The sequence below is a fragment of the Pundamilia nyererei genome, unplaced genomic scaffold (genome assembly GCF_000239375.1).
Source record: "Pundamilia nyererei isolate P.nyererei 1_Seehausen unplaced genomic scaffold, PunNye1.0 scaffold00001, whole genome shotgun sequence".
NCBI classification, from domain to species: Eukaryota; Metazoa; Chordata; class Actinopteri; order Cichliformes; family Cichlidae; genus Pundamilia; species Pundamilia nyererei.
Window position 1 is genome coordinate 4,796,539 of NW_005187402.1, and position 24,352 is coordinate 4,820,890.

The window sequence follows — 24,352 nt, forward strand, 5'->3', positions numbered from 1 at the left end:
AGTGACATCATAAGTGAGCTGCCGTCATAGGCAACTCTCGCATTTAAGTTCATTTTATTAGATATGTAAGATTGAAACAATTAGTAGTTGAAATATTAAGAAATAATAAATAAATAAATAAATAGTAATTCATGTTTTGTTCTTTAGATTTATATGTTTAAATGTGTTATTTGTGCTAATTGTGCAATTAGATAGGAACCGTTTCTATAGTTCCGTCTGTTATTGCTAAGAGGGTATTTTTTTGGCTGTCACACTCAGCAAGCTAATTGAGAGATGAGCCACAAGGTTTGCACGTCTACAGTAATATAAATAAAAGAGTGCCTTTTTTGGACCTCCCCACAACATAAGGATTAAAGTTTTATTCCCTTTGAGTGAGGCCAATGAGGTAAATGTTTTCTTTTGTTTATTATCGTTGTATGTAAATACGCTAGTGTTGCGTGATATTCGAGTGCAATTACCGCAGTGTGAGGTGTAATGTGTATTTTATTGATTGTTTTGTTGGAATGTTTTGTTATATAGAATGCTTAAGGGCTTTATTAAGAATATTCATTTAAGTTTGTATTTCTTTTTAGTTCTGACGGCATTGTATCGGCTGTGGTTGGACATCATTACATGTTAAAGCATGTCGAAGAATCCTACTGTCCGAAATAAATGTCAGTTAAAACACAAAGAACAAGTTGAGCTTTATTACGACTCGAGGGGAGTAACAATAAGGTTTTAAAAACGAAGCTTTAAAATAAACAGTGGTAATAAAATTGAGAGAGGCCGACAGTGATCACTGACTTTTTTAGGGGCTTGTTCAGATTAAATAGAACAAGATACAAAGCATTAAAACATGTTAAACACACAACAGCTTTAATAAACGCAGAGTAGTTTTGACCCTGAAGCAGGGTTCATATGTCAACACTTAAAGATCGGATTCCTTGCTGATGATAGATAGACGGTTCATGAGCTGGCAGTGTGATGGCATGCTGATATGTCACAATGACAATCATTTTCCATGCTTAGCCTCAGCATGTATTGTAAAATGTTTTCTATATTTGTTTAGGTGACCCTGAATCCTCCCTTAGTTATGCTGCTATACGTGTAGACTGCTGGGGGATGCCCATGATGCATTGAGTATTTCCTTTTCAGTCACCTTTCTCACTCAACATGTGTTAATAGACCTCTCTGCATTGAATCACACTTGTTAATCTCTCTCTCTCTTCCACAGCATGTCTTTATCCTGTCCTTCTTCTCTCACCCCAACCGGTCACAGCAGATGGCCCCGCCCCTCCCTGAGCCTGGTTCTGCCGGAGGTTTCTTCCTGTTAAAAGGGAGTTTTTCCTTCCCACTGTCGCCAAAGTGCTTGCTCATAGGGGGTCATATGATTGTTGGGTTTTTTCTCTGAATGTATTATTGTAGGGTCTGCCTTAAAATATAAAGCGCCTTGAGGCAACTGTTGTTGTGATTTGGCGCTGTAATAAATAAAATTGAATTGAACTGAATATGTTTTGCATCCTGGACAATGAAGCTGACAGAGGAAGTGATGGGAAAAAATATTTTTAAATCTTAAATCTTGTGTTTAAATCTTTACACCCAATGTTTTCCTGGATAAATCATGTTAGAGCCACTGTAATATTACTTGCAAGTATTCGTTCCTTTTTGTTCCTTGTTATTGTTTCATTATTTTCTGAAACATTACTTTCTTTATAACAGACTAGTTTAGAATCTCATCCCTCCACCTCTTGCCACTACCATAAATTCGTTCTCTTTTCATATAAGCATTGAAACTAATAAACATAATTGTGTTAGTTTTGGCAAAGTCATGCGTATGAGAACTCACAAATGAACTGTCATGTCTAGTCTGATACAAACATACTCGTCTGATTTATTCACTGTGTAAACACTGCATGCAAAGTGCACCAGACTAAAAGTAAAAACGGCTGTTCTCAGTCCAGCCAGCAGACAAGTGTTTACCAGCTTAGAGACAGAATAAATTTGCACCTGTTATGAGCGATAAGCACAGCAACAAATACATGAAGCAATTCAAAATGCAAAGTTTGTGGCATTTTTGGCAAATATTGCATTATTGCTCCTGTTAGGAGCAACGCATGCCTCACTTCATGCAATACTGGACAGCGTGGCTTCTCTCGAAAAGAAAGGGACAAATTAGACAAGTTTGCCTTGCAGCTATAATTCAGCCTGGATAAATAATTTGTTGCTGTATGAAAAAACACCTTCACAAATCGCAGACTTCTTACTGTTTCTCACTGATAAAAGAAAGAGGAACAACACGAGGTTCCTTTTCTGCAGTAAACCTATTCGCCTTGGAGCTCTTTTACCCAGGAATTCCATCAAACTTTGTGTTTTGTTTTGTTTTTCACAATAACAACATTGTAAGCATTCAAGGAAAAATATTTACGACCTTCAGACAAGTACCTCATTAATTATAGCTACCTTATTGTTTACTGATGTTTATCTAGACAGTTGCCTTCCCATCAGCCTCTGCAAACTCTCTCCAATAACTACTTCATCCAGAGCAGCAACATGCTGCCCCTAGGCACCACGTGCCAAGCCTTATCTAATGTCTCATCTAATCATTGAGCTTTTCCAACCTTTCTCTTATTGAAAACTTCTTCAAAGAGTAGCTGTGAAACAACTAACTAAGCTAAATTTGCAAAGGACTTATCTACTTGAGGAAATTTCAGTCTGGATTCAGAGCACAGAAACAGCAGTAGTGAACGTTACTAATGACCTTCTCATGGCCTCTGACCATGGGCTCATCTTTGTGCTTGTCCTGGGAGACTTCAGTGCATCATTTGATACAGTTTGTTACCTTAACCTCCTAAGACCTGAACTCTTTCATGGCGTGCATTTTTTACTTCGCTTTGCTACTTGAGCTGATGAATGTAAAATCAAAGAATTATCTTTTTACCTGATTTTTCTCTATAAGGGTCTGATATCCACATATGAGAACATTCGTTTTAAATTTCGATAGACCAGTGGCAGTGTAATATTCTCGTAAGAGATATTAGGCCCTTATAGAGCAAAATTAAGTATTGTGGTCTAGACCAGCGGTCCCCAATCCCAGGGAGTCGTTTGGTACTGCGAGAGTTGAGGCTCGGGTGTGAAATTTATGGTTTTCAGGGTTTTTATCAGTTTTTATCGTTATTTTTTTATCGTTAACTCGGTTTCCCTGGATCTTTTCCTGTGTGCTATGAATAAATTTTCTTTTTTTGTACTGTTACTGGTTTTATTTTGTTGTATTTATCCACAACACCTTAAAGCCGGTCCGTGAAAATATTGTCAGACATAAATCGGTCCGTGGGGACTGCTGGTCTAGACAACCCAGAATGTGATGTCCACATATGTGGACACCAGGTCCTAGGAGGTTAAATAAAATTGGCATTTTCCTTTATTATCTTTAATATTTCCAATAATAGGATTGGTATTAAAGGAAATGTGCAGCAGTGGTTTCAATCACATCTGATAAACTCAGATTTTTGGATGTAAATGGCTTTTCTTCACATGCAAAAGTTAATCGTGGACTTCAGGGTTCTTTGCTGGGAGCAACGCTATTTACGTTATACGTGTTTCCCCTGGCAGTATTATTAGAAAACACAGTATATAATTTTACTGCTTTGCAAATGATACCAAGCTTTATTTATCTGTGAAGCCAGGGGGCACAAATCATCTAGTTAAACTAGGCATGTCTTACTCTGGATGGCAGTACCTTGGTCTCCAGTAACACTGTGGGGAACCCAAGAGTTGTTTTTAAACAGCATATGCCCTTCAATCCACACATTAACAAATATCTAGGACAGCCTTTCATTCATCTGCCCAATATCGCAGAAACATCCTGTCTTAGTCTGTGCATTCATTACTTCTAGGCTGGGCTACTATAATTCATTATTATCAGGCTGTGCAGTTAATCCAAAAAGCTGCAGTGACAGTACTGCAACAGAGCAGAAAGATAGAGTATTTTTCTCCTGTACTGGCTTCTCTTCATTACCTCTTAATCACAGAGTTTAATTTAAAAGCTTTCTCCTCATACAAAAACGTCCAAACAGCCTTCAGCCATTAGACCGTTTGTGTCCATTTGGGCCAGTTAGACACCCTCTCTACTTTTAAGATTAGTCTTTGTCTCGGATGTGTTGACCCTGAACCGTCCCTTAGTTACGCCGCTATAGGCTCAGACTCCCGGACTTTGTGTGATCCGCTGGTTTCTTCTCCAGTCACCTCTTTTTTTCTCCCCACTGCTACACGTCCAGTCTTTCCCATCGCCCCCAACCCATAGCTGGTTCTGCCAGAAGTTTCTTCCTCTTACAAGAGTTTTCCCCTCCCACTGCTGCATAGAGTTCATTCATAGGGAATCATCTGATTGTTGGGGTTTTCGTGCGGTTGTTAGCTTGCAGAACAAAGTGACTTTGGGTGGCTGCTGTTGTAACTAGGTGCTGTATAAACAAACTTGAACTGAATACAACTAATGTCAAAGTGAATCAAGTCATGAGTCATTCTTAGCTGGCAGCAGTTGTAGTGATCATATCCTTGTTATGGGCATGTCTCTACCTGCCCTAAAGCAATACATGAGATGTTGACAGCACATGCTAGCTGTTTAGTCAACTCTTCAATCATACATCTAAAAAGAAAAAAGACAAAATTATATGAAGCTGTATTAGTTACTGGCTTGATATTAGTCTGTATAAAAGGCTCTTTGAGGAAACTCCTTTTTGTCTCTGTGCCACATTGAAAAACATACAGGTTAGGCTGATGTCCGCTGTGAAAAGATAACTCTTGGGCACAGATCCTCTGCCCTTGTGAGTCAGATCCAGCTTTGCTCACAGACATGACACCACAGAGTGAGAATGAGCCAACTGAGCTGAAGCAACCGGCACTAATAAGGAGAAGAGAGCTGGGGCTCCTCACACTCACTGTTTTCCATTTGCCCACGCCGGCAGCCGGGCTGGGATGAGGGGCTAAAATGTGATTTTTTTAAAAGAAGAGATCAACGCACAAGAGGTGAAACAGGGCAATGACCTTCAGTCGCGACTTCCTGTCTATACACAGGTGAGTTCCTTAGATATTAGAAGCGATAGACGAAGGTTAACAAAGCTGAGGAAATGATCTAAATCAGGGGTGGGCAACTCCAGGACTCGAGTGCTGGTTTCCTGCAGGTTTTAGATCTCACCCTGGGCCAACACACCTGAATCAAATGATTAGTTTGTTCCCAGGCCTCTGGAGAACTTCAAGACATGTTGGGGAGGTAATTTAGCCATTTGAATTAGCTGTGATGGATCAAGGACACATCCAAAACCTGCAGGACACCGGCACTCGAGGCCTGGAGTTGCCCACCCCTGATCTAAATGAAGCTAACTTTTATAATTAATAAGAGCAGTTTCAAACGTATTGTTTTCCAGATAGCTTTAGTTAAGGTTTGAATACATACATACTGTGAATCATGAGAGTTTTTATACACATAAACTGGTATATAGCTATTTTGCTTAGGAAATTTTAAAAGTTTGCACGTTATATTTATTTTCCAATTAAAAGCATAACTTACTGCTGTATTTTTCAGTGTAACTTGACTTATAGGCTAAATGAAGTTAACATGAGTCATCGTAAGACTCCTGTAAAGCTGAGAAATTTATCAGTGGTTTGTTTGCTTGCCTGGGCTTCTGCCTTCATGAGTAGTACTGCCTACTCATAAAAATAGAGAACAGCATTAAGAAATCTATGTAGACGAGATAAGTCAGCAGTGAGTCTGTGGTGAGGCAGCGACAATTTAGAGAATTATTTAGTGTCTAAACTGTTTTATGTCATTCTGAGCTAACCGCCCCGTGCTGCACTCTCTGCAGGTCGCATCAACTTTTAAAGTCGATCTGGGAGATAAGCTGCCTCTGCCTTCCTGGTTCAGTCACAAAAGGGGTGCACCCGGCCTCCAAAGGATGGCTACGCAGGTTTTTGCTGCTGAAGCTGGTGACGGTGCTGCTGTTCCCCCATGGGGTGGGCCTCCCCCTGCTCCTGGGCTGTGTATTCAGCCTGCGTGCTCTGTTGCTCCTGCGCTCCCCTCACATCTCCACCAAGCCCTCCACTGTCCTCCTGAGCCAACTGGCTCACTCAGATAGCCTGGTGCTGCTGCACTGGGCGATTCAGCTGGGAGCGACCCTGGGCAAGTGGATGGAGGAGGCGGGCTGGAAGGAGGAGGTGAGTTTTATGAAGGACGGGAAATTGGTTTGGTGGAGAGAGGCCGCAAAAGTGCTCTGTCATCAGCTGCTTGATGCACATCAGCTGGCCTCTCTGCTGCTGTTGGGTCTGCTGGGACTCGAGGCCACGCTGGTGTCACGCTGGCCTCAGCAGACTCGGAGATTCAGGACTTCTCGCTGGGCGCAGCTCAGCTGCCGTCTGGCCTGGATGCTTGTGCTGCTGGAACTCACGTCTTTGCTACACTGCAAAACATTGCAGGACCCCTCAGCATTTCAGGATGCTCAGATTTCCCCTCTTGGCATCGTGCTTCCCCCCTCCCTGCCTACTTTCTCATGTTATCTGAGGAAGATGTTATGGCTGGTGAATTCATGGCTGCATTACACCATCTTCTATGGTCAACCACAGAGGAAAAAGAGTTCTTATCATTAGACCTATGTAAGAGGAGGAGAAATGGTTGTATTTATACAAAAAGAAAATCTTATTTATAAAAACTTATTTTACAAGCCAGACTACGTAAGCTTTTCTGCGAATAATCTGTCATACAGACTATTTGATTTTAATTTATAAAACCAATAAAAAAATATACTAATGTAAAAATGAATGCTTTAAAATGTTAATAAACATGAATTTGACTACAGAAAGCAAAGTAGAAGTTACACTAGTCCTTCTGTTCAGCTGGAACAGAAAATAAGTAAGTATGAAAGTGTTTCATACTTACAGTAGTCATAAATAGACAACTAACCCATCATCTGAATTCCCATTTGCATAGCCACTTATCCAGTTCAGGAGCTTCAGAGTAAAATGAAAGTGATTTTTCAGAAACAGATCATCATTGAGGAAAATTAGCTTTATGAATGATCTGAGGAATTTGCTTTAAAAATTAATAACATTTTAATTTCCATAAATGACCTTTAATTTGACCTTTAATTTGAGTCCACCTCTCGCCCTATGACAGCTGAGGTAGGCTCCAGCTTATCCCAGCAACTCTGATAAGGATACAAGGAAAAGAGAATGGATGGACTTTTAATTTGTATCATATTTGCTTTATCTGGCATTTGGGGAAAAAAGCTGCATTGTGGAGTTTATTCAGGTTTTTCAGTACATTCTTTGTATCATATGTGGTACACTAGGCATCGAGGGGTTAATCTTTGGAATTTTTGTGTTTTATCTGTTACAGGCAGAGCCATGCACTAAAACATTCCCTGCTTTATCTGCATCTGTTTGAGTCTTAATGGGACTATAATTGACAAAATTAATGTAAAGTTATATTCAGTAAGAGTTAAAACATGTGACTATAACCATTAACTCATTAGGAAGCTCTTTACTGAGGTCACATATCAAATATGAATTAGTGTAATTTTCTCAGAAACTTCTAAACAATTCTTCTTTTCTTTGTATTCAAAGTCGTCACACCCTGCTCGGCACGACGATTCAAAAAGAGTTCACATTTAAGCCGTTTCACTTTTCAGTAACCACATTTAATGCCCATCTTTTATGTACAGTGTTTTATGAACTGAGCAGAGGAACGTCTGACTGTCAGACATAAAAAGACTTTTTAATTCTTTTAAATGCAACTTTTCATGTGTAAACACAAACTAAAAGCAAGTTTAGTTTTTTTTAACATTACTTGGAGTAACACCTGAAATTTGCTTGGAGTTTAAAATGATGTATTGACATATATTACTAAAAAAACAAATACTTTTGGTACAACAAAATGTGTTGCAACAGGACAAAACATCCTTTAAATGGGAATCTGAACACACACGGCTTTCACACTTGATTTTTGAGAGGCTTATATGACATGATCAGCTTTATGTGCAAATGCGCGCTCACTTGTTGTCTCTCCCTTATTTAAACTGGCAGCCAGCCCAGGAAATGGTGTTAATACCAGAGTGCAACACAATAAAAGGTTTGCCGTGGTAAAACCGCACACTAGAGCTCATAACAGTCTTTTCTAAAAGGTTTCCAGTTCACTGCAGCTTTTCATCATTTCTTTTGTGCGGCAAAACGGAAAACAACAACAACAAAAACAACAAACTGGGATGGGTCACAAGGAAGCTCTAATGAATGGAAATGGCCTCAGTGTAATTTCCGTAATGTCTTCTATTGATTTAATTTGTTACTATGTGGATAGTACAAATCCGCACACGCTGATTGGAAAATAATTTTCCTAAACGATTTGATGGATGGTTATTGAAATGTGGGTAACTTTGGGCAGGACCAAAGCCACAAACACTCAGCTTGGCAGGCAGGGCTGTATCAAGACATGATCTAACCAACCACCACAGTCATACCTGAACTCCTCACATTTCTCACAAAGCACATGAGAGATTCAAGACAACGACAGGTGCTTACATCTGGATAGAATCTGCGACATAACCACGTCACACACAGCAGTCAGTGCCGAGAAATATGTGCTCTGTCGCTGCCATACATGATGAAATTAAGGAGGTTCCAACCACAGAGAGGGGTGAACACATTACATGGTTCAAAGTTAATGTGAGCAGCAGCTTCCACGTACTTGTGACTGAATCCAGAGTTTGTTCTTGCAGTGTGCGGTGTGTCCAGCAGAAGGAAGCACAGAGCTGCTTGCTCTGCTTCTTTACATAATCCACTCCAAGGAGCTCCTGACACAGTGTAAAAGACTGAAGAGGATCGAGGAACTCTGCTTCTATGCTAACCTATTTACTACTGTGTTTGTGTGTATCAGTGTGTAGCTGCAAACTCAAGTGTTCCTGGAAGAAATCAATTAAAGCTGAAAAGCGAGGAACAGCTTAAGAAAGAGGGGCCTCGGTGGCCGCTTCCTTCCCGTGATGTTTGGCAGTGGTCGCCCTACGCAGACTACTTTGGCATCGCAGCTGTCACTCACAGGGGAACAATGTGGGAGGTTACACTTTTAAAAATAACAACATGTCCTGTTTGTTCTCTCGAACGAGTCAAGGTTCATCTGCACAACAGGCTGTAAAGGAGAGACCGTGGTAACTGGGTCATTTCATCTCAAATCAACATGGGCCTTGTGCTCGACCGGTTTGCATCAAAGGTTTACGGACCGAAGTTTGTATGTCTGTAATGAGCCCTCTGACATTTAGACTTCATCTTCTCTCAGCTTTGATCTTTGATGTGTTGTCTTTCAATTTTAAATATAAGGCTGAAGTTGAAATTTTTCATACCTTGGGTATTTTCCTTCTCCTGTTCCTGTTTTCTCCCACTGCCTTTATCTGTAATAATAATGCGTCTGCTGTTTTGCCTCCGTGCTTGTGGCCTGGGTTTCACTTCTTCTCTGATCCTGCTAACCATGATTCTCAGGAAGGCTGCCATGCTCCTCGAGTTTATCTATTCTTTTTTTTATGCTTAAAACTCTATCATGTGAAAGTCACCAACAACCTGCCTGTCGGCCACTTTAAAACTGTTTCTGTGTTTGACTTTTCCTAATTAGCAAATGGACCAAACCTGTATCCACTCATTGCCAACAGTCCTGATAGGACCTGATTTATTTGTCCTAACATATCTTGAAGATGAGGTTGTGATACGTTCATCAAAAACATGTCATTTGTTACCAATGAAACAGTCAGTAACATATAACAGTACAGAATGGCCTCTTGTTTTGACATGTAGTTCAACAGCGCCCTCATTTGGGCTGTTTCATTTTTCCAGTGTCAAAGAAAGAAAAATCCATCAGTCCAGATCATTAAGCCACATGCTTTGTCACACTGTTGCAGCTATGATGTCTGTAAAGAAATCTATCAATTAATGTGCAGATTTTCGCCAACTGATTAAACTGACAGTAAGTTACAGTTTTACATTTTGTTAATCAGAATCAGAATCAGAATACTTTATTAATCCCGAAGGAAATTAGGGTTACAGCAGGCAGTACGCTAATGGCGCATGCGCACTTACAAAGGAACCTTCTGACCAACTTTACACAAACATCACATTGGGGAGACATGTCTGAAAGGTAGGCTGATAGGAAAAAAACAACAAAATACATAACATGAGGTAAGAGGAGGAGAAACAAAACCACACTCAGACTGAGTGTGAATATAAATGTATATTAAAAAAAAAACAACAGCAAAAAAAGTTCATCATAGCCTACTTCTACCACCTGACGCCTTGTTCTCATTTATTCTGGTGAATCTGTGTGATGGCATGGATCTCTTCCTGTGGATGAGAAATCAGAAAGATAACACACATAAAGGCTTTTAGGATAGTAAAGGTTGCAGACCTGTTCTAGACAGGTTAGCATGTCCATCCCTTGAGCTGTGACACACGTTCATTTCACTGTATTTAACTGATTTTTTTTTTTTACCTGCAAACGTACTCACAATATACAGGAAAAGTATTTTTTCCTCCTTAATTTTGATGTATAAATAAAATATTTATAAACTGTTACATGTTTCCAGCAGAGATTTCTCAAGTTTCTGCTGCAGTTGCGTCTCCAGAATGTTTTCATAGCAGTGGTCATGTGGAGTGTCGCACCAAATACAGAATTTCCAGTTTTATTATAGTGTTGTCAAATACAGGTTACTTGAAAAATATGTCAAAAAGAGAGACAAGAAATATATGCCTAGTTAATTTCCTGCTGTTAAAGATGATAACACTGAAAACCAATAAGATTTTGAAATTCATAATAATCAGTTTTAAGCAGGAATAAATAAGAAGTTAATGTTTCAACTCATTGTAGGGTGTCGCTCTCGTTTGCTCACGTTTATTAGAATTAATACCAGCATAGGATAGTCTTGACAGCAGTGTTGGTAAAGTTACTTGAAAAAAGTAATTAGTAACTAATTACTGATTACTTCTTTAAAAAGTAATCCCGCTACTTTACTGATTACTCATTTCAAAAGTAATTAGTTACTTAGTAATTTTTTAAAAAACATGATACACAACGTGAATACGTAATAAAGCAACAGACCTTTCAGCCCAATTCTATTTTTTATGCATAATCCATCATATGAAATTGAATCAAATAGAAAACGTTTTATGAGTTTTAATCTTTTAATTTTACGCACACTGCATTAAGCAAAGATTTAACTATATGAAACAGTTTTTGACTTGAAGAAATTGTTTAACATTTAAACTTATTTTCTGCACATTCTGGATATTCTGTTTACACTCTTTCAAATAGATGCAAGTAAAACACAGCAGAAAATAAATAAAATCAAAGATTCAGCGGCACTAAGTCCTGTCGCTCTTAAATCTATGTTCACCTGTTTAGCAGGAGTGGAGCAGGTGGAGGTTTGCCTGGTGTCGCAGTCATGTCCGCAGGGGGTCCGGGGGTTTCTCTGTGAATGTCACATTCCCGTGGCGGCGTGCTAGGCGCTCGCTCAGATTTGAAGTTTGATTTTTCGCTGTAGACAGAAGTTTTCTTCACATGCAGAATGTACAGTGTACGCTAATGTTATTTGTCACTTTTTACGGACTAAAACTTAAAGTAATGTAAGTACGGCCACACTTTAAACTGCACGGTCGTACTCTCTCCATCACTCCATATTATCCATTGTTGATCTGCACACGTCTGTTGCTGCCACGGGTGTCGCACATGCTTACGCCACTGTCATGAGACACTCTCACAAACAAAATCATGAAGGTTTAGTAACGCAGTAACGGAGTAACACAGCGTGCTTACGGGAAAGTAACAGTAATCTAATTACTTTTTTGCAATAGTAATCTCTTACACTACTCGTTACTTGAAAAAAGTAATCGGACGCCCATCTCGGCTTGCCAGTGGGGGGCCACTGGAGGGGGCAGCAAATCTTGGGTGGTGGCCAGTGCCCCCATTGCCCCCTCTTAATGGCACCCCTTCCGGCCCTAAAAAGCTGTTTATTGCACTGAGATAATTTTAACTAAGAGACAGCTATGCATGTAGGTTGCTTAATGAACAGCTGTATATACAGTATATACAACCGAACTTTAAATACAAAGCTTTGGTTATATTGTTTATGCTAATAGGATGAAGGACGTCCTTTTTTCATGTATCATTAGAGGTATTTATGGATTTTTACTGTTTCTAAGCTCAGCACTCAACACAGCTATGGTAACACAGTGCTTTTATCTATTGTATCACACAGTAAAGAGGGTTAAAATTAAACTAAATTCAATTATCCCCTGGAGCAATGCCAATTTTCCCCTTCAAGAAGACCATGTTTGGAAAAGAGCTGATACAGTCTTTGAGAGCTGACTTTTTACTCCCTTGAAATGAGGAACATCAGCCCATTATATCACAAAGACAAACAGCTCAGTCTGAACAGGTTGAGGTCAGTCTGGTCAGCCTGTCTGCCTCGCCTCTCAGTCTGGAGAAACAGGCACTCACCCATGGCTGCTCATGCTGCACCTATCAGTGCTGTGGGGTAAACAACTCCCCCTCGATCTCAAGCTGTAGTAGCTCTCGGAGGCCTCAGTTAAAGCCAGCGGCATTGATCTGGGCTCTGCCCAATCGAGTGTCTAATCAGGTCAGAGATTAATGCCGTCTCAGGGACTAAGGTCACACATGCACACAGGAGTAAAGGAGTAAAGCCCACTGTACTCCTGTTAACATCAGTCCAAAAAGAGCCTACAAAGCTCGAGACTCCTGTGTTATACTGCCTTGCTGCCTTTGTCCAGCCTTGTTGTCAGGGGAGAGGCATGTACGGCATGACGGGGCTACCCCTAAACCCTCCTGGAGCCCGTGAATAAGAGGATGGGCAGAAGCAAGGGAAGAAAAGCAAAGGAAATACACTCATCATTGCATTAAAGGAGCGTTGGACAGAAGGGTCCAAGAAGAAGAGGCCAGGGAGGGAGGGAAGGAGGCGGTGGTGGCAGTAATGGGGTCTTTGTTCTGGTTGGTGTGACTCACAAAGCCCTGGCCAGGGCCGCACAGCTTAGTTACCCTTACCAAACACAGAGAAGCAGGAGGGAGGAGTGCATATGGGTTTGTGTGATTGGGGTACGTTTTGGGGCTCTAGGTCGAGGTAATGTAGGTCCAATACTCTGATTATTTACACATTTAATTTTATTAATACTGCTTTAGCATCCAGCCCCTCTGATGATGGCTGAATAAATTAAAGTGGATTTGGTGGTGGCAGATGAAAGTCACTGTAAGGATATATGTGAAAATGGCATTGTTTGCACTGTTTTACATGCCACTGTGGCTTATATTAGGCCTTGCCAAATTAATGGGATACCCTCTGGATGATTACATGAAGCTGTAGCTTGTTTAGGCTCACTATCTGGATTCAATTACAGTAGTCAAGACGTGAAACACCATTCAGGAAATATGCTCTTATCACACGGTGTGACTCACATTTCTTTAAGTGCTTGTTCTTCAACATCAGCAATTAAGACGGTTAAAGACATCTGGTGGTGTGCAAAGCATTGTGTGTCTGTGTGTGTGTGTGCGTCTCAGCTCAGTTTAGGCTTTAAGCAGGATGTCCTGTCCTCCCTGCTGCTATTGTGGAGCGGTCAGCCTGCCAGACGCTACTCCTAAAGACCACTTCCCCTCTGTCAAGCACCTCACTCTCTGTGTCTCTGTCACACAAAAACACATTGTTCACACGGACACACAAGCACACACATGCTCACATACTGTAGCGCCCCATGCCAGCCTGAACACAATGAAAACCTGGCCAACACCGCCCTGTCACCTGGTTAAAAATAACTCTTTTTGCAACAGATTATGGCTGTGTTTTAACAATAGCAGGACTTTGATCAGCCAAAATAGCACTACGCTGTTATTTTGAGGTACCACTCACCAGAGCTGACTGTTATGTTTTGGCTCCGTAAAGTTGCCAGGCACCCCGAAGATGTCACATCCATTTTTTTTTTATTGTGCTGTATTTATACTGTATATAATAGGGGGAAAAAGACTGTACTCTCTCTGTCACATCTGAGGTTTTACATATCAGGAGATAATTTTTAAAATCCAGGTCTCAAAATGATTTAAATACTACCTCAGATCGTTATTTAACAGTTAGCTGCGGTAAAGCAGAAGAAGTGTGTGAAGAATGAATTACGCTGCATGATTCAACAGCTTGTAGAACCACTTTTAGCATAAAAACATGAAGTTTTCTCACAGTGTTGTGGAGGAATTTTGGCACACTTCAGTTCATCGAGGTCTGCGGTCGTTTGTTTATGCACAGATCTCTTCAGGTCCCACCGCAGCATTTCAATCATGGCGATGTCTGGACTTTGACTGGGCTGTTGCAACATTTGGACTCTTTTTCTTCTTCTTCAGCCGTTCTGTTGTTGATTTGTTGGGCTCATCGTCCACTTACGTGACCCAGATTCAGCCAAGCTTCAGCTGTTGGACACATGGCCCCGTATTTGACCCTAGAATACTTTGTGGTTGACTAAATAGAATAGAATAGAATTTAACTTTATTGTCATTGCACATGCACAGGTACAGGGCAACAAAATGCAGTTTGCATCCATCCAGAAGTGCTTTAGCCATGATATAGATATATTACAAATATATATTAGCAATAATATAGATATGTAAGTATATGAAATGGGTCTATTATGGTATGTTATAATGTACACGGTATGAAGTATGCTATGAATATGCTATAACTATAAGTATCTACAGGCTGTAGTGAGTACAAGCTATGTACAGGCTATGAACAGGATATAAATATGAAAAACTATACAGAAATATGAGATATACAGCTATACAGAAATGTGAACTATGCAGGTTATAAACAGTTGTAGATTTAAAAATTATGGTATTGTACAGATAGTTAAGATAAGTAAGATATGTGGATAATTTCTACAGAGGCTACATAAAGTGCTAATGGTTGTGAGTGGTGGTTCAGTCCATGTAATTATTGTGTGTATGAGGGTACAGTTGTCCATTGTGTGTGTAGGTGGTTGTGTGTGTGTGTATGTCCAGTCCATGTGTTAACATGGGTCAGATGTCAGGAGGCAGAGTTCAGGAGTCTGACAGCTGTGGGGAAGAAGCTGTTCCGGTACCTGGTGGTCTTAGTCCGGAGGCTCCTGTAGCGCCTCCCAGAGGGCAGGAGGGTGAAGAGTCCATGTGATGGGTGACTGGGGTCTTTGCCTCCAAGGTACAGAGCTGCAAAACAACCACAAATCATCACCCCTCTGCCACCATGCTTGACAGTTGGTATGAGGTGTTTGTGTTGATATGCTATGTTTGGTTTTTGCCAATAGCGATGCTTTGCATTATGGCCAAACATCTCCACTTTGGTCTTGTTTATCCAAAGAGCATTTTTCCAGATGTCTTGTGGTTTGTTCAGATGCATTTTAGCAAACCTAATGGATGCAACCATGTTCCTTTTAGAGAAGAGTCTTTTTCCTTGCAAACAAGCCGTTCCATCTTAATGTACTAATGTTTCTCACAGTAGAATGATAATAATAATGGATTGCATTTATATTGCGCTTTTCAGACCCCTCAAAGCGCTTTACAATTCCACTATTCATTCACTCACTGGTGGAGATCGTAGCCACAGCTGCCCCGGGGCAGACTGACAGAAGCGAGGCTGCCATATCGCGCCATTGGCCCCTCTGGCCATCACCAGTAGGCCGTAGGTGAAGTGTCTTGCCCAAGGACACAACGACCGAGACTGTCCAAGCCGGGGCTTGAACCGGCAACCTTCCGGTTACAGGACGAACTGCCAACTCTTTGAGCCACGATCGCTGATAGACTTCAGATTGTTTTGAAATGGGCTTGTAATCCATCCTAGATTGATGTGCAGGAACAGACCTGCTAAAGAAATAGATAGGCTGGGGAATGTGAGGAGTTTGCATGTTCTCCCTGAACCTGTGTTGGTTCTCTCTGGGTACTCTGGGTTCCTCCCAAACAGTTAGTGTGATCAGGTTAACTGGTGTTTCTAAATTGCTCGTAGGTGTGGATGTGAGTGCTTGTTTGTCTCTCTGTGTTAGCCCTGCGACAGACAATTGAACAGTCCAGGGTGCACCCCGCCTTTCATCCTGTGGCAGATGGGATATCTATCTCCATTATTACAGCAGTTATCTTGTGGTTGAAAATTTTACTTCAATATAACTGCGATGTTATTATGAGGCAGCACTTACTCCTAGTGAATGTTTATGAATTTCTGCATCTTCAACAATATTTCAGACCGTTTGACATTTCTTCACCATAGATTGGTGCTACCTTAGAAATAATTCTGCACTGTAACTTGCACTGTTTTGAAACTAATTATTGACTGATGATGTTTTCAGGCAGCATGTAATTCCCTCAGAAATAGTCAGCAACCCAGGAACTCAGTTCATCTCCCAGGCATGAAAGACCTAATGTTCAGCACTCAGAGCCTCGGAGTTCAGCTCAGGTTTTCATTCCCAACATGTTGGTCAATCAGAGAGGCTAAACCAAGAACTAAAAACAGCTCTCTGCTGTGTAACCCCCCCAAACCCCTCCACCTGGTCCTCTCAACTGGTGTGGGTTGGGTATGCACATGACTCACTTACCTCCTCTGCTACTGGTTTTTTGCCCTTTGAACAATCTCTAGGGTACCAGCCTCCAACTTTTCCTTCCGGTGAATCCGACCTTGCCGTGCCATCTGTCCAACTCTAACGAGTAGGCAAATGTGGACCCAGACCCAGTTAATGGTTGTTGTGGTTTTCTCTGCATTATTGTTGGGTTCTCATCTTACAATATAAAGGGGGCTATAAATATGAGGTGACTGTTGTTGTTATTTGGAGTTATATTAAAAAAAATTGAATTAAAAATATTGACAGAGAGCAAAAAACAAGAGGCAGCCAACATCAAAAAATGAGCTTTGAATGTCCCTGGCAAACCTGGAAAACTATTCCTGAAGACTACTTGAGCAAATTAAAAGGAAGCTGTACTGAAGAATATAGATGATCATACCAAATATTGACTTGAACAATGAAGTTATATAAACTTTTTGTTAGTGCATTTCTGTTTATACCCGCACATCCTACCAATAAAATCTCTCCATCTTTATCTCATCCAAGCAAAATAAAAAAGAAAGACTTTTGTGATGGATCACTCTTGTGTGGCCCTCTCTCCTTGTCCTCTCCTTCTTCACAAATCTCAATTCACTCTCTCCCTCCTCCCCTCCTCTCCTTCTCACTGGCCGAGGTACTATTGTCTCGTTTCCTGTCACCGTGCGAGCGGCTCTCCGCACGCGCACAGCAGGCGTGGCGGGTTGTGATGCGGTCACATTTGTAGCGGACGGACGGAGCGAGTCGTCAGGATTTGCGGCTCGCTTAAAAACCAGTGGTTTGCGCTGGTGGGTTACAGTTTAACTCATGAGAGACTCTAAGGAAAGTAGTTTGCAGTCGGAGCAGCAGCAAAACCTTTAAGTTGGGAAATAAAAGAAGGTCTGGAGGGTTTTTTCGCCCCCTTTGACAGCTGCGCCGCTGCACCGACAAACATCAGTGACCGGGAGGTGAGCTGTCATCATCCATTCAGCTGTCAGTAAGTTTGCTCTGCTTTGTCTTTAAACTGCAATAGTTCCCTTTATAGCTGATGATAACCGATGATTTTGTCTCTAATGGAGAAAAAAACAAAACACCTTTTTATCGGGTTCTGGTTGTTTGAAGCTTCTGAAACCAGCAACATGTCTAACAGCTTTAACAAAGAAAACCTATAAGCTGTGGATGGAGTGATGCAGCTGAAAGAAATACCATTAGCATCTGTCTGTAATGCTCATTACTACAGATTTTTTGCAGTATGGATAGTATGAGTAGATTTTTGTGTATTTATTGTGCATGTAACAGACTGGTTAAATTACACTACGTCCAGCACCATAATAACATTTGATTAATAATTTTGTGTATATATTATCATAAAATAGTTAAATAATTAACAGGTCCAATACATTTTCTCAGGTCTCAATCAATACTCGAATTGGGATCATAGAAGAAGAAAACTAGCAAATGTTCACATTTATTAATAATAATAAAAAAGTTCTAATATTGACTTTTTTTTTACTGTTTCTGCTTTGATCTAAGTAACACCCAGAGGACTTCATGTACTGTTGTGAAGTAGTCAAGATGTCCGTTTATTACACCGCGCTGTGCGTCTCCTCGTCCAACACCTTCAGCCCTGTGTGCTTTCATTCTTTCTAGCATGTGAGAGAAAGGAACAGCTGGATGTGTGCTGAGCTCTGAACTCGATCTGTTGGTATCAGCGAGTCTCCAGAGGCCTGTTTCTGTCGCTGCTACGGGGGGAGACCCCGTAACCATGCAGCTGTCCACGACCTGTGCGAGAAATCACACACTCCAGGCTCAGAACCCTCAGCTGGACCACTGGCAATCCACAACATGCTCAAACCTTGGAAGTTCTCCTGACTTTTAAACAAGCTGTTCAGCTGCCAGATTCCCGGTTCTATAGACTCTGCTGCATTTAAAGGCAACAACAGCTGACGGTGAATCAGGGACGCTGTCAGGGGTCCTGGGCCTGAGCCACGGCACACAGAAAAGCATAGTGTTAGTGTGTTTGTGTGGGAGAGAGAGAGGGAGGACTGGCACATTTAAAGTGTTTGCCTGTTTGTGCGTTCACATGTGGAGCCTTGTGCATATGTAAGCGTGCGTCTGGTGCAGACGGGTACAGTAGGGGTATTGTAAAGGCTGATGGAGGCACAGGACAGTGCTGATGGACTAGTGTACGCTTTACTCTATCGAACTTGAAAATCCATATTTGATATGTTCGACTTTATTTGTCAACACAGCCTGAACTCTCATCACTTTGTACGTGCGTTGGAGAGTCTGTTGAGAGCACCTCACTGCTTGTTTAGTGTAATTGCATAACCCAGATTTAGCTCTTGTCGGGTTATTTAACTGGGTGGGAAAGCATGGGTACATTTCCATGGAAGACCAAAAAAGAAAGTTAGAATTAGAGTTTTAGGTGAAGCTTGAAAAATGATGGATGCAGGAATCGCTTTAAAATGCCAAATTTTCCGTTTTTAATTGGACACAAAGTGTGATGACATCACTGAGGTTTGCTTTTAACTGACTTTAGAAACCTTAGAAACCAACATCATACAGCTGCACTGCTTATGAAACTTAAAATAATGTGTTAACGTGCACTGAATCACTCAGCAGTTAAAGGTTTGTAGTTCTGCTCGGTGACGTCACCTCTTTCTCAGTCTAAAGCGTTGTTTAGTTTGCCACATTTGTAATACTTTGTAAGGAAAGTTACTCTTATTTTGTGTAGCAATTTCATGCCCATGTTCTTTTACATGGAAATGCTTCTTTCCTCTAACTTACTTCCACTCGAACACTGTGATTCACTGGAAATCATTACCCCAATCCAAATAATGAATTTGTTGTGGATGTGGCAGAGATAAGATAGTTACCACTCTCCAACACATTTCCATCTGCCTACTTCCTGTTCTGACCTCACACATTCAGATTTAGCATCGAGTAAACAACTTGGGAACACATTGTCTGGAACAATATCAGATCAGTGTAATTGTTAATGTTTGACAAAACTATTGTATTTCACCCCACAGCAGTGCTCTGTGATGGTGGGAGCCGCTCTCAGCTGCTCTTTCCACCACGCTGGGTTATTTACTTCTTCCAGCTGGAGTTCAGCCATACATTCATTTTACGTTGCACTCTTTGACTCTGGTTCATGGACATAAATGGAATTTAAAGGAAATATGTAGATATCCCACTACAGTACATATTCCAGTCTCTAGCTATGTTATCTCACACAGTCCTGAAAGCAGCTAGAATGGTGAAATAGTTATATATTCAGTAATTTTGTTTCACTTCCTCTGATTAGACACTGCTGTGAAAGGCCAATATCTGTTCAGATAGAAGCAGTTTCACAGCATACTGACATAATGTGTCTGCACCCTCAGTTTTTGTTTTATCTTATCTTTGATATGAAAGATTACTGGGATTGCATACAAGATTTCATGAAAAGTAGCGTGGTTATTCATTCAATATTCTCCTTTTTATGGGCGTAAAGTTTCCCAGTCTGTATATGTGCACTTTTAAATGGTATATCCCAATTTTGTAACTGTTATAGCAAATAATTACATATAAATCCCGTGAATTAATTGAATTGACCCATTATTAGCGTTACATTTATGAGAGAAATTGATACTCGGATGCTAATCGATACTGAAACTTACCATCCGATTGACACTATTGACACTACGCTAACCGTGCCGTGTTCACCTCTTCCTGTGGAAACAACTCCGCACAGCACTGCAGCAGGGAGGCAGAGGCTGAACTTGTGACCTGCAGTTGACATTAACAGCACTGGAGAAGAATTTCTGCAGAGGTTCCACTTCAGCAGCATTGATGTCTTTATGTTATCAGCTAGCCAATGGTGTGAATTTAACAAGACGTCACAGTTATTTGTGTCTAAAAGGTTATTTTCCTCCTAAACTGACTGAAGCAGAGAAAAGTCAACCAGCAACTAGAGAGAAACATTCACAACCTACCTTACTAACTCTACTCGATCAGCTACAAATGTATTAGTGCCAGATAACAATATATAATAATCATGCAGTTCAAGATTCAGGTTTACTATTTTCTTTTTGGCATGTCTCATGGATAAATGCCTTTCAGAATTAAAATATAAAATATTGTGATACCTGATCACGAGCGACTCCATGATTCCCGATCCTGTCACATACAAACATGACCAAATCTTAGGACTGTATCAATACGTACATATAGATGGTTTTGGATGGATAATCCATGTAGTTTTGTTTGTATCTTGTTTCTTTTAAATACTTGGCTCTATCTGGTAGTTTCTTCAGAATTGTACACTTGAGATTCAGTTGTAGAAACACAGAGTAATACATTTCAACCAGCCATATTCCTAAAATGAAATCTGCATCATGTTCAGTTGTACCACATTTTCTGGAGAACTAGAGTGGTTTTGTAATGAGGAAGTGACTAAGTGCTTTTTCCTTCTTTCTCCACAGGAGGACTGACGATGACTCCAAGGGGGCTTGACTGGTGGATCCCCTGCTGACATCTTTGATCCCCAGATTTCCGCTCTAAAACACCCCCGTTTCCCGACAGCTTTTGAGCTGTTGTGCACCCTTTTATTATATATTTTTTGGAGCCCCCCCCTCTGCGGCTGAGCTCTCAACATGGCTAGCCTGGTGATCAACGAGACCGGAATGGTGGACTGTGGGATTGACGACTCCTTCAAGTACAACTTGTACTCTGCGGTTTACAGCGTGGTCTTTGTGTCGGGCCTGATAACCAACTGTGCCGCACTCTTTGTGTTCTGTTTCCGGATGAAGATGCAGAACGAGACCACGATGTTTATGACCAACTTAGCATTATCTGATTTAGTGTTTGTTTTCACGTTGCCGTTCAAGGTCTTCTACAACGTGAACCGCAACTGGCCTTTTGGAGATGGACTGTGTAAGGTTTCGGGAACAGCCTTCATCACTAACATCTATGGCAGCATGCTCTTCCTCACCTGCATCAGCGTGGACCGCTTCCTGGCGATAGTCTATCCGTTCCGTTCACGCGGCATCCGGACGCGGAGGAACGCGGCACTGATGTGCGCCGCCGTGTGGCTCACCATCGTGGGAGGAGGCATTTCGGTGACCTTCTTCTCTACCATCAACAGCCGACACAAAGCCACCACATGCTTCGAGGGCTTTTCCAAGAACACCTGGAAGACCTACCTGTCTAAAATCACCATTTTTATCGAGGTGAATCGAGACGCACAACATACAGATGACTTTGTTTTTTTATTACGATAACCAAGACGTAGAATTAAGGTGTAATTTTCATAATGTTTTTATTATTTTTTCCAGATTGTTGGTTTCCTCCTCCCGCTCTTGGCCAATTTAATATGCTCCTCGCTGGTTCTGCGGACGCTGCGTCGCCCCGTGACTGCTGGTCACGGCTGTGACAGTAAGAAACGCGTCCTGCGGATGATCCTTGTCCATCTTGGCATCTTCATCATCTGCTTCGTCCCGTACAACTCTATCCTCTTCCTGTATGCCCTGGTGCGAACCCAGGCCCTGGCTAACTGCACTGTGGAGCGCTTTGTCCGAACACTTTACCCCATCACTCTATGTCTGGCCAGTCTCAACTGCTGCCTGGATCCTGTGGTGTACTACTTCACCTCGGAGAGCTTCCAGAAGAGCCTGACCAAGGGAGGCAAAGGGTCTGGTTCTCGACCTGAGAGCATGCCCCGCAGTGACACGGAGACTAAGGACACAGCGACCGCTGTCCCAAGCGACACCCACACTCTGACCAGCAACGGAAAAGAGACAAAGATCACTGAAATTCAATTGTGACTCAAGAAAGAAGGAGAAGAAGGACAGGGTGGATTTGACTGCAACTCCTGAATTTAACAAATATAACAATCACTTGTTTGGTCCTGAAAATGGAAAACACATAACTCACCAGATTAGTTAAGTCCTGAGGTAAGTCCTGAGGCATGGCCTGGGCTTTATGGATTAACCCGGCACCAGGGATCAGAGGAATGTATCTGTGGTTTTTATGAGCGATCGCTACAGGGACCAGAGATCCAACTACACTGGGACTATTGCAATAATCCAGAGACTCAAAGTGGGTCTATAAGAGATTCTGACATGTCATTGATCAAACATAAGACATGCACACTTCCACTGGACTCTGAAGAAGATGATGTCCATCCACATGCTGTTTAGTACTTGTGTAACACAACAGTTCCTTAAGTATTATTGTTATAAAGCTCAAGCTTTCACAGTGCATTATATCACTGTGGTGTGTTACTAGTAATGCTACTGTGTAACACAGCATTGTGTTGACCTGCTGAGTCAAATGTATCTCATCATGTTGAAGACTGAGGCCAGTAAATGTCTGTTTTTGAATTGCATTCATTATTTCTTTGCTCCGGTCTTGTGATTGTCCTCACAGTCAAACCTGCTCTGAGCTGCTCTTTGTCAGCGAGCCTGTACATTTGAACTTGTGCGGGAGTTTTTCTACTCCAGCTTCTTGGTTTTTCACCAAGCAGCCAGTGTGAGCTTGTCCTCAGCGCAGAGGGAAGCTCTGATTTAGTTGAGGACCTCGGCCTGTGTGCTGTGTCACAGGCCAAATGCTTATTATGACTGGAGCAATGGTCCATTGTTTGCCTCTGAATGAGGTCTCTCTGTCTTAATCCGGCCTTAGACTGCAGATCTGCTCAAAGTCTCTTACACACAGCAATGTGCAAACACTCCAAGTACAGATGAACGCCTTTAGCTGTTTACCCAAAATCATGGATTTAAACTGCATGGAGCACAAAACACTTGTGTGTCAGCAGATTTGGATGTTTGAGTGTTGCTGAAGTTGCATGTATAAAATGCAGAAATGTGCAGAATTTGTCCAATCTTTATCATAAAGTCCGAAGAGGATGCACAATCCGGTCAGAGCAGCATCTGCAACAGCAAAATAAATCGATTTTGCAGCTGAATCTGTGAAGAAGCTTCTGAATCAAGTTAAACTTTGGTCAAGTTTGGCATCTGAAGATGGAGGAACCACCTGTAGCTTAACTGCTCTACATTAAACTTGATTTATACTTCTGTGGGAAATCTACATAGTAACAGTAAACTCCTTTTATCCCCACACCTCAGCCTTATGTGGTATGCATCAACCTGACGTTTAGTTACATTTCTCTGGATGTACACAGCAGGTTATTTAGAAGATTTCGGCATAAGGTTAAAATGAAGTTTCGGTTGTTGCATAAGTTACAATGTAGATCTGATGCAGAAGTATTCATACACGTGTAGGACACAGGAGTTGAGGTCAGCTGTGAGGCAGGAATCAATAACACAAGCAGATGCAGAATTAACGGTGAAATTTCCTGTTATCAACCGAGCTACAAGTTTGGGTTGGATTGCTGGATTGTTTGGAGGGCTTTATTTAATCTTCAAACCTTGGAATTATAAACGGTCCAGAGAGTAAACAACACAGTGTAGAGCAACCAGCTGTGTTGCTGAACTCTACCGTCTTCCAACCCAGCGAGTTTCAGTAGTTCAACAAGTAGTCCCTATGCCACCATGCTTGAAGCACCACCTCGTGTTTGGTCATTAAAGCATAAACTGTAGAGCCGAGGATGACAGCAGGCTCGCAGCTTCTCTCTGTGTACTTACAGCCCCCTGCTGGAGAAGCTCAATAAATTCTCTTGGGGTCATTACACTCAATGTTGGTACAAGTTTAGTTTTTTCTATTCCTTTACTAAGCACTACAACTTTTGCTTTCCATTGCCTTAGTTGGCAATGTAACAGAG

The 24,352-nt window shown here is 41.5% G+C and overlaps 1 protein-coding gene across 3 annotated transcripts; it reads left to right on the forward strand.

The window, feature by feature from the left end:
* Nucleotides 1-17,286: 17,286 nt before the first annotated feature.
* Nucleotides 17,287-22,955, forward strand: lpar4 (lysophosphatidic acid receptor 4). 3 transcript variants are annotated; one of them, XM_005719513.1, is made up of 3 exons: nucleotides 17,287-17,584; nucleotides 21,057-21,803; nucleotides 21,909-22,955. In XM_005719513.1, exons 2-3 carry the CDS (start codon nucleotides 21,228-21,230, stop codon nucleotides 22,395-22,397), a joined length of 1,065 nt encoding a protein of 354 aa, XP_005719570.1. In that variant the 5' UTR covers nucleotides 17,287-17,584; nucleotides 21,057-21,227; the 3' UTR covers nucleotides 22,398-22,955. The 3 variants fall into 3 exon arrangements, with proteins under 3 accessions (XP_005719570.1, XP_005719572.1, XP_005719571.1); XM_005719515.1 differs by having other exon boundaries at nucleotides 17,287-17,580; XM_005719514.1 differs by having other exon boundaries at nucleotides 17,287-17,555.
* Nucleotides 22,956-24,352: the final 1,397 nt, after the last annotated feature.

Coding starts and splice junctions, on each gene's coding strand:
- lpar4 (XM_005719513.1), top strand. CDS start 21,228: ATGGCTAGCCTGGTGATCAACGAGACCGGAATGGTGGACTGTGGGATT. Junction 21,804..21,908: donor AAATCACCATTTTTATCGAG/GTGAATCGAGAC, acceptor TATTTTTTCCAG/ATTGTTGGTTTCCTCCTCCC.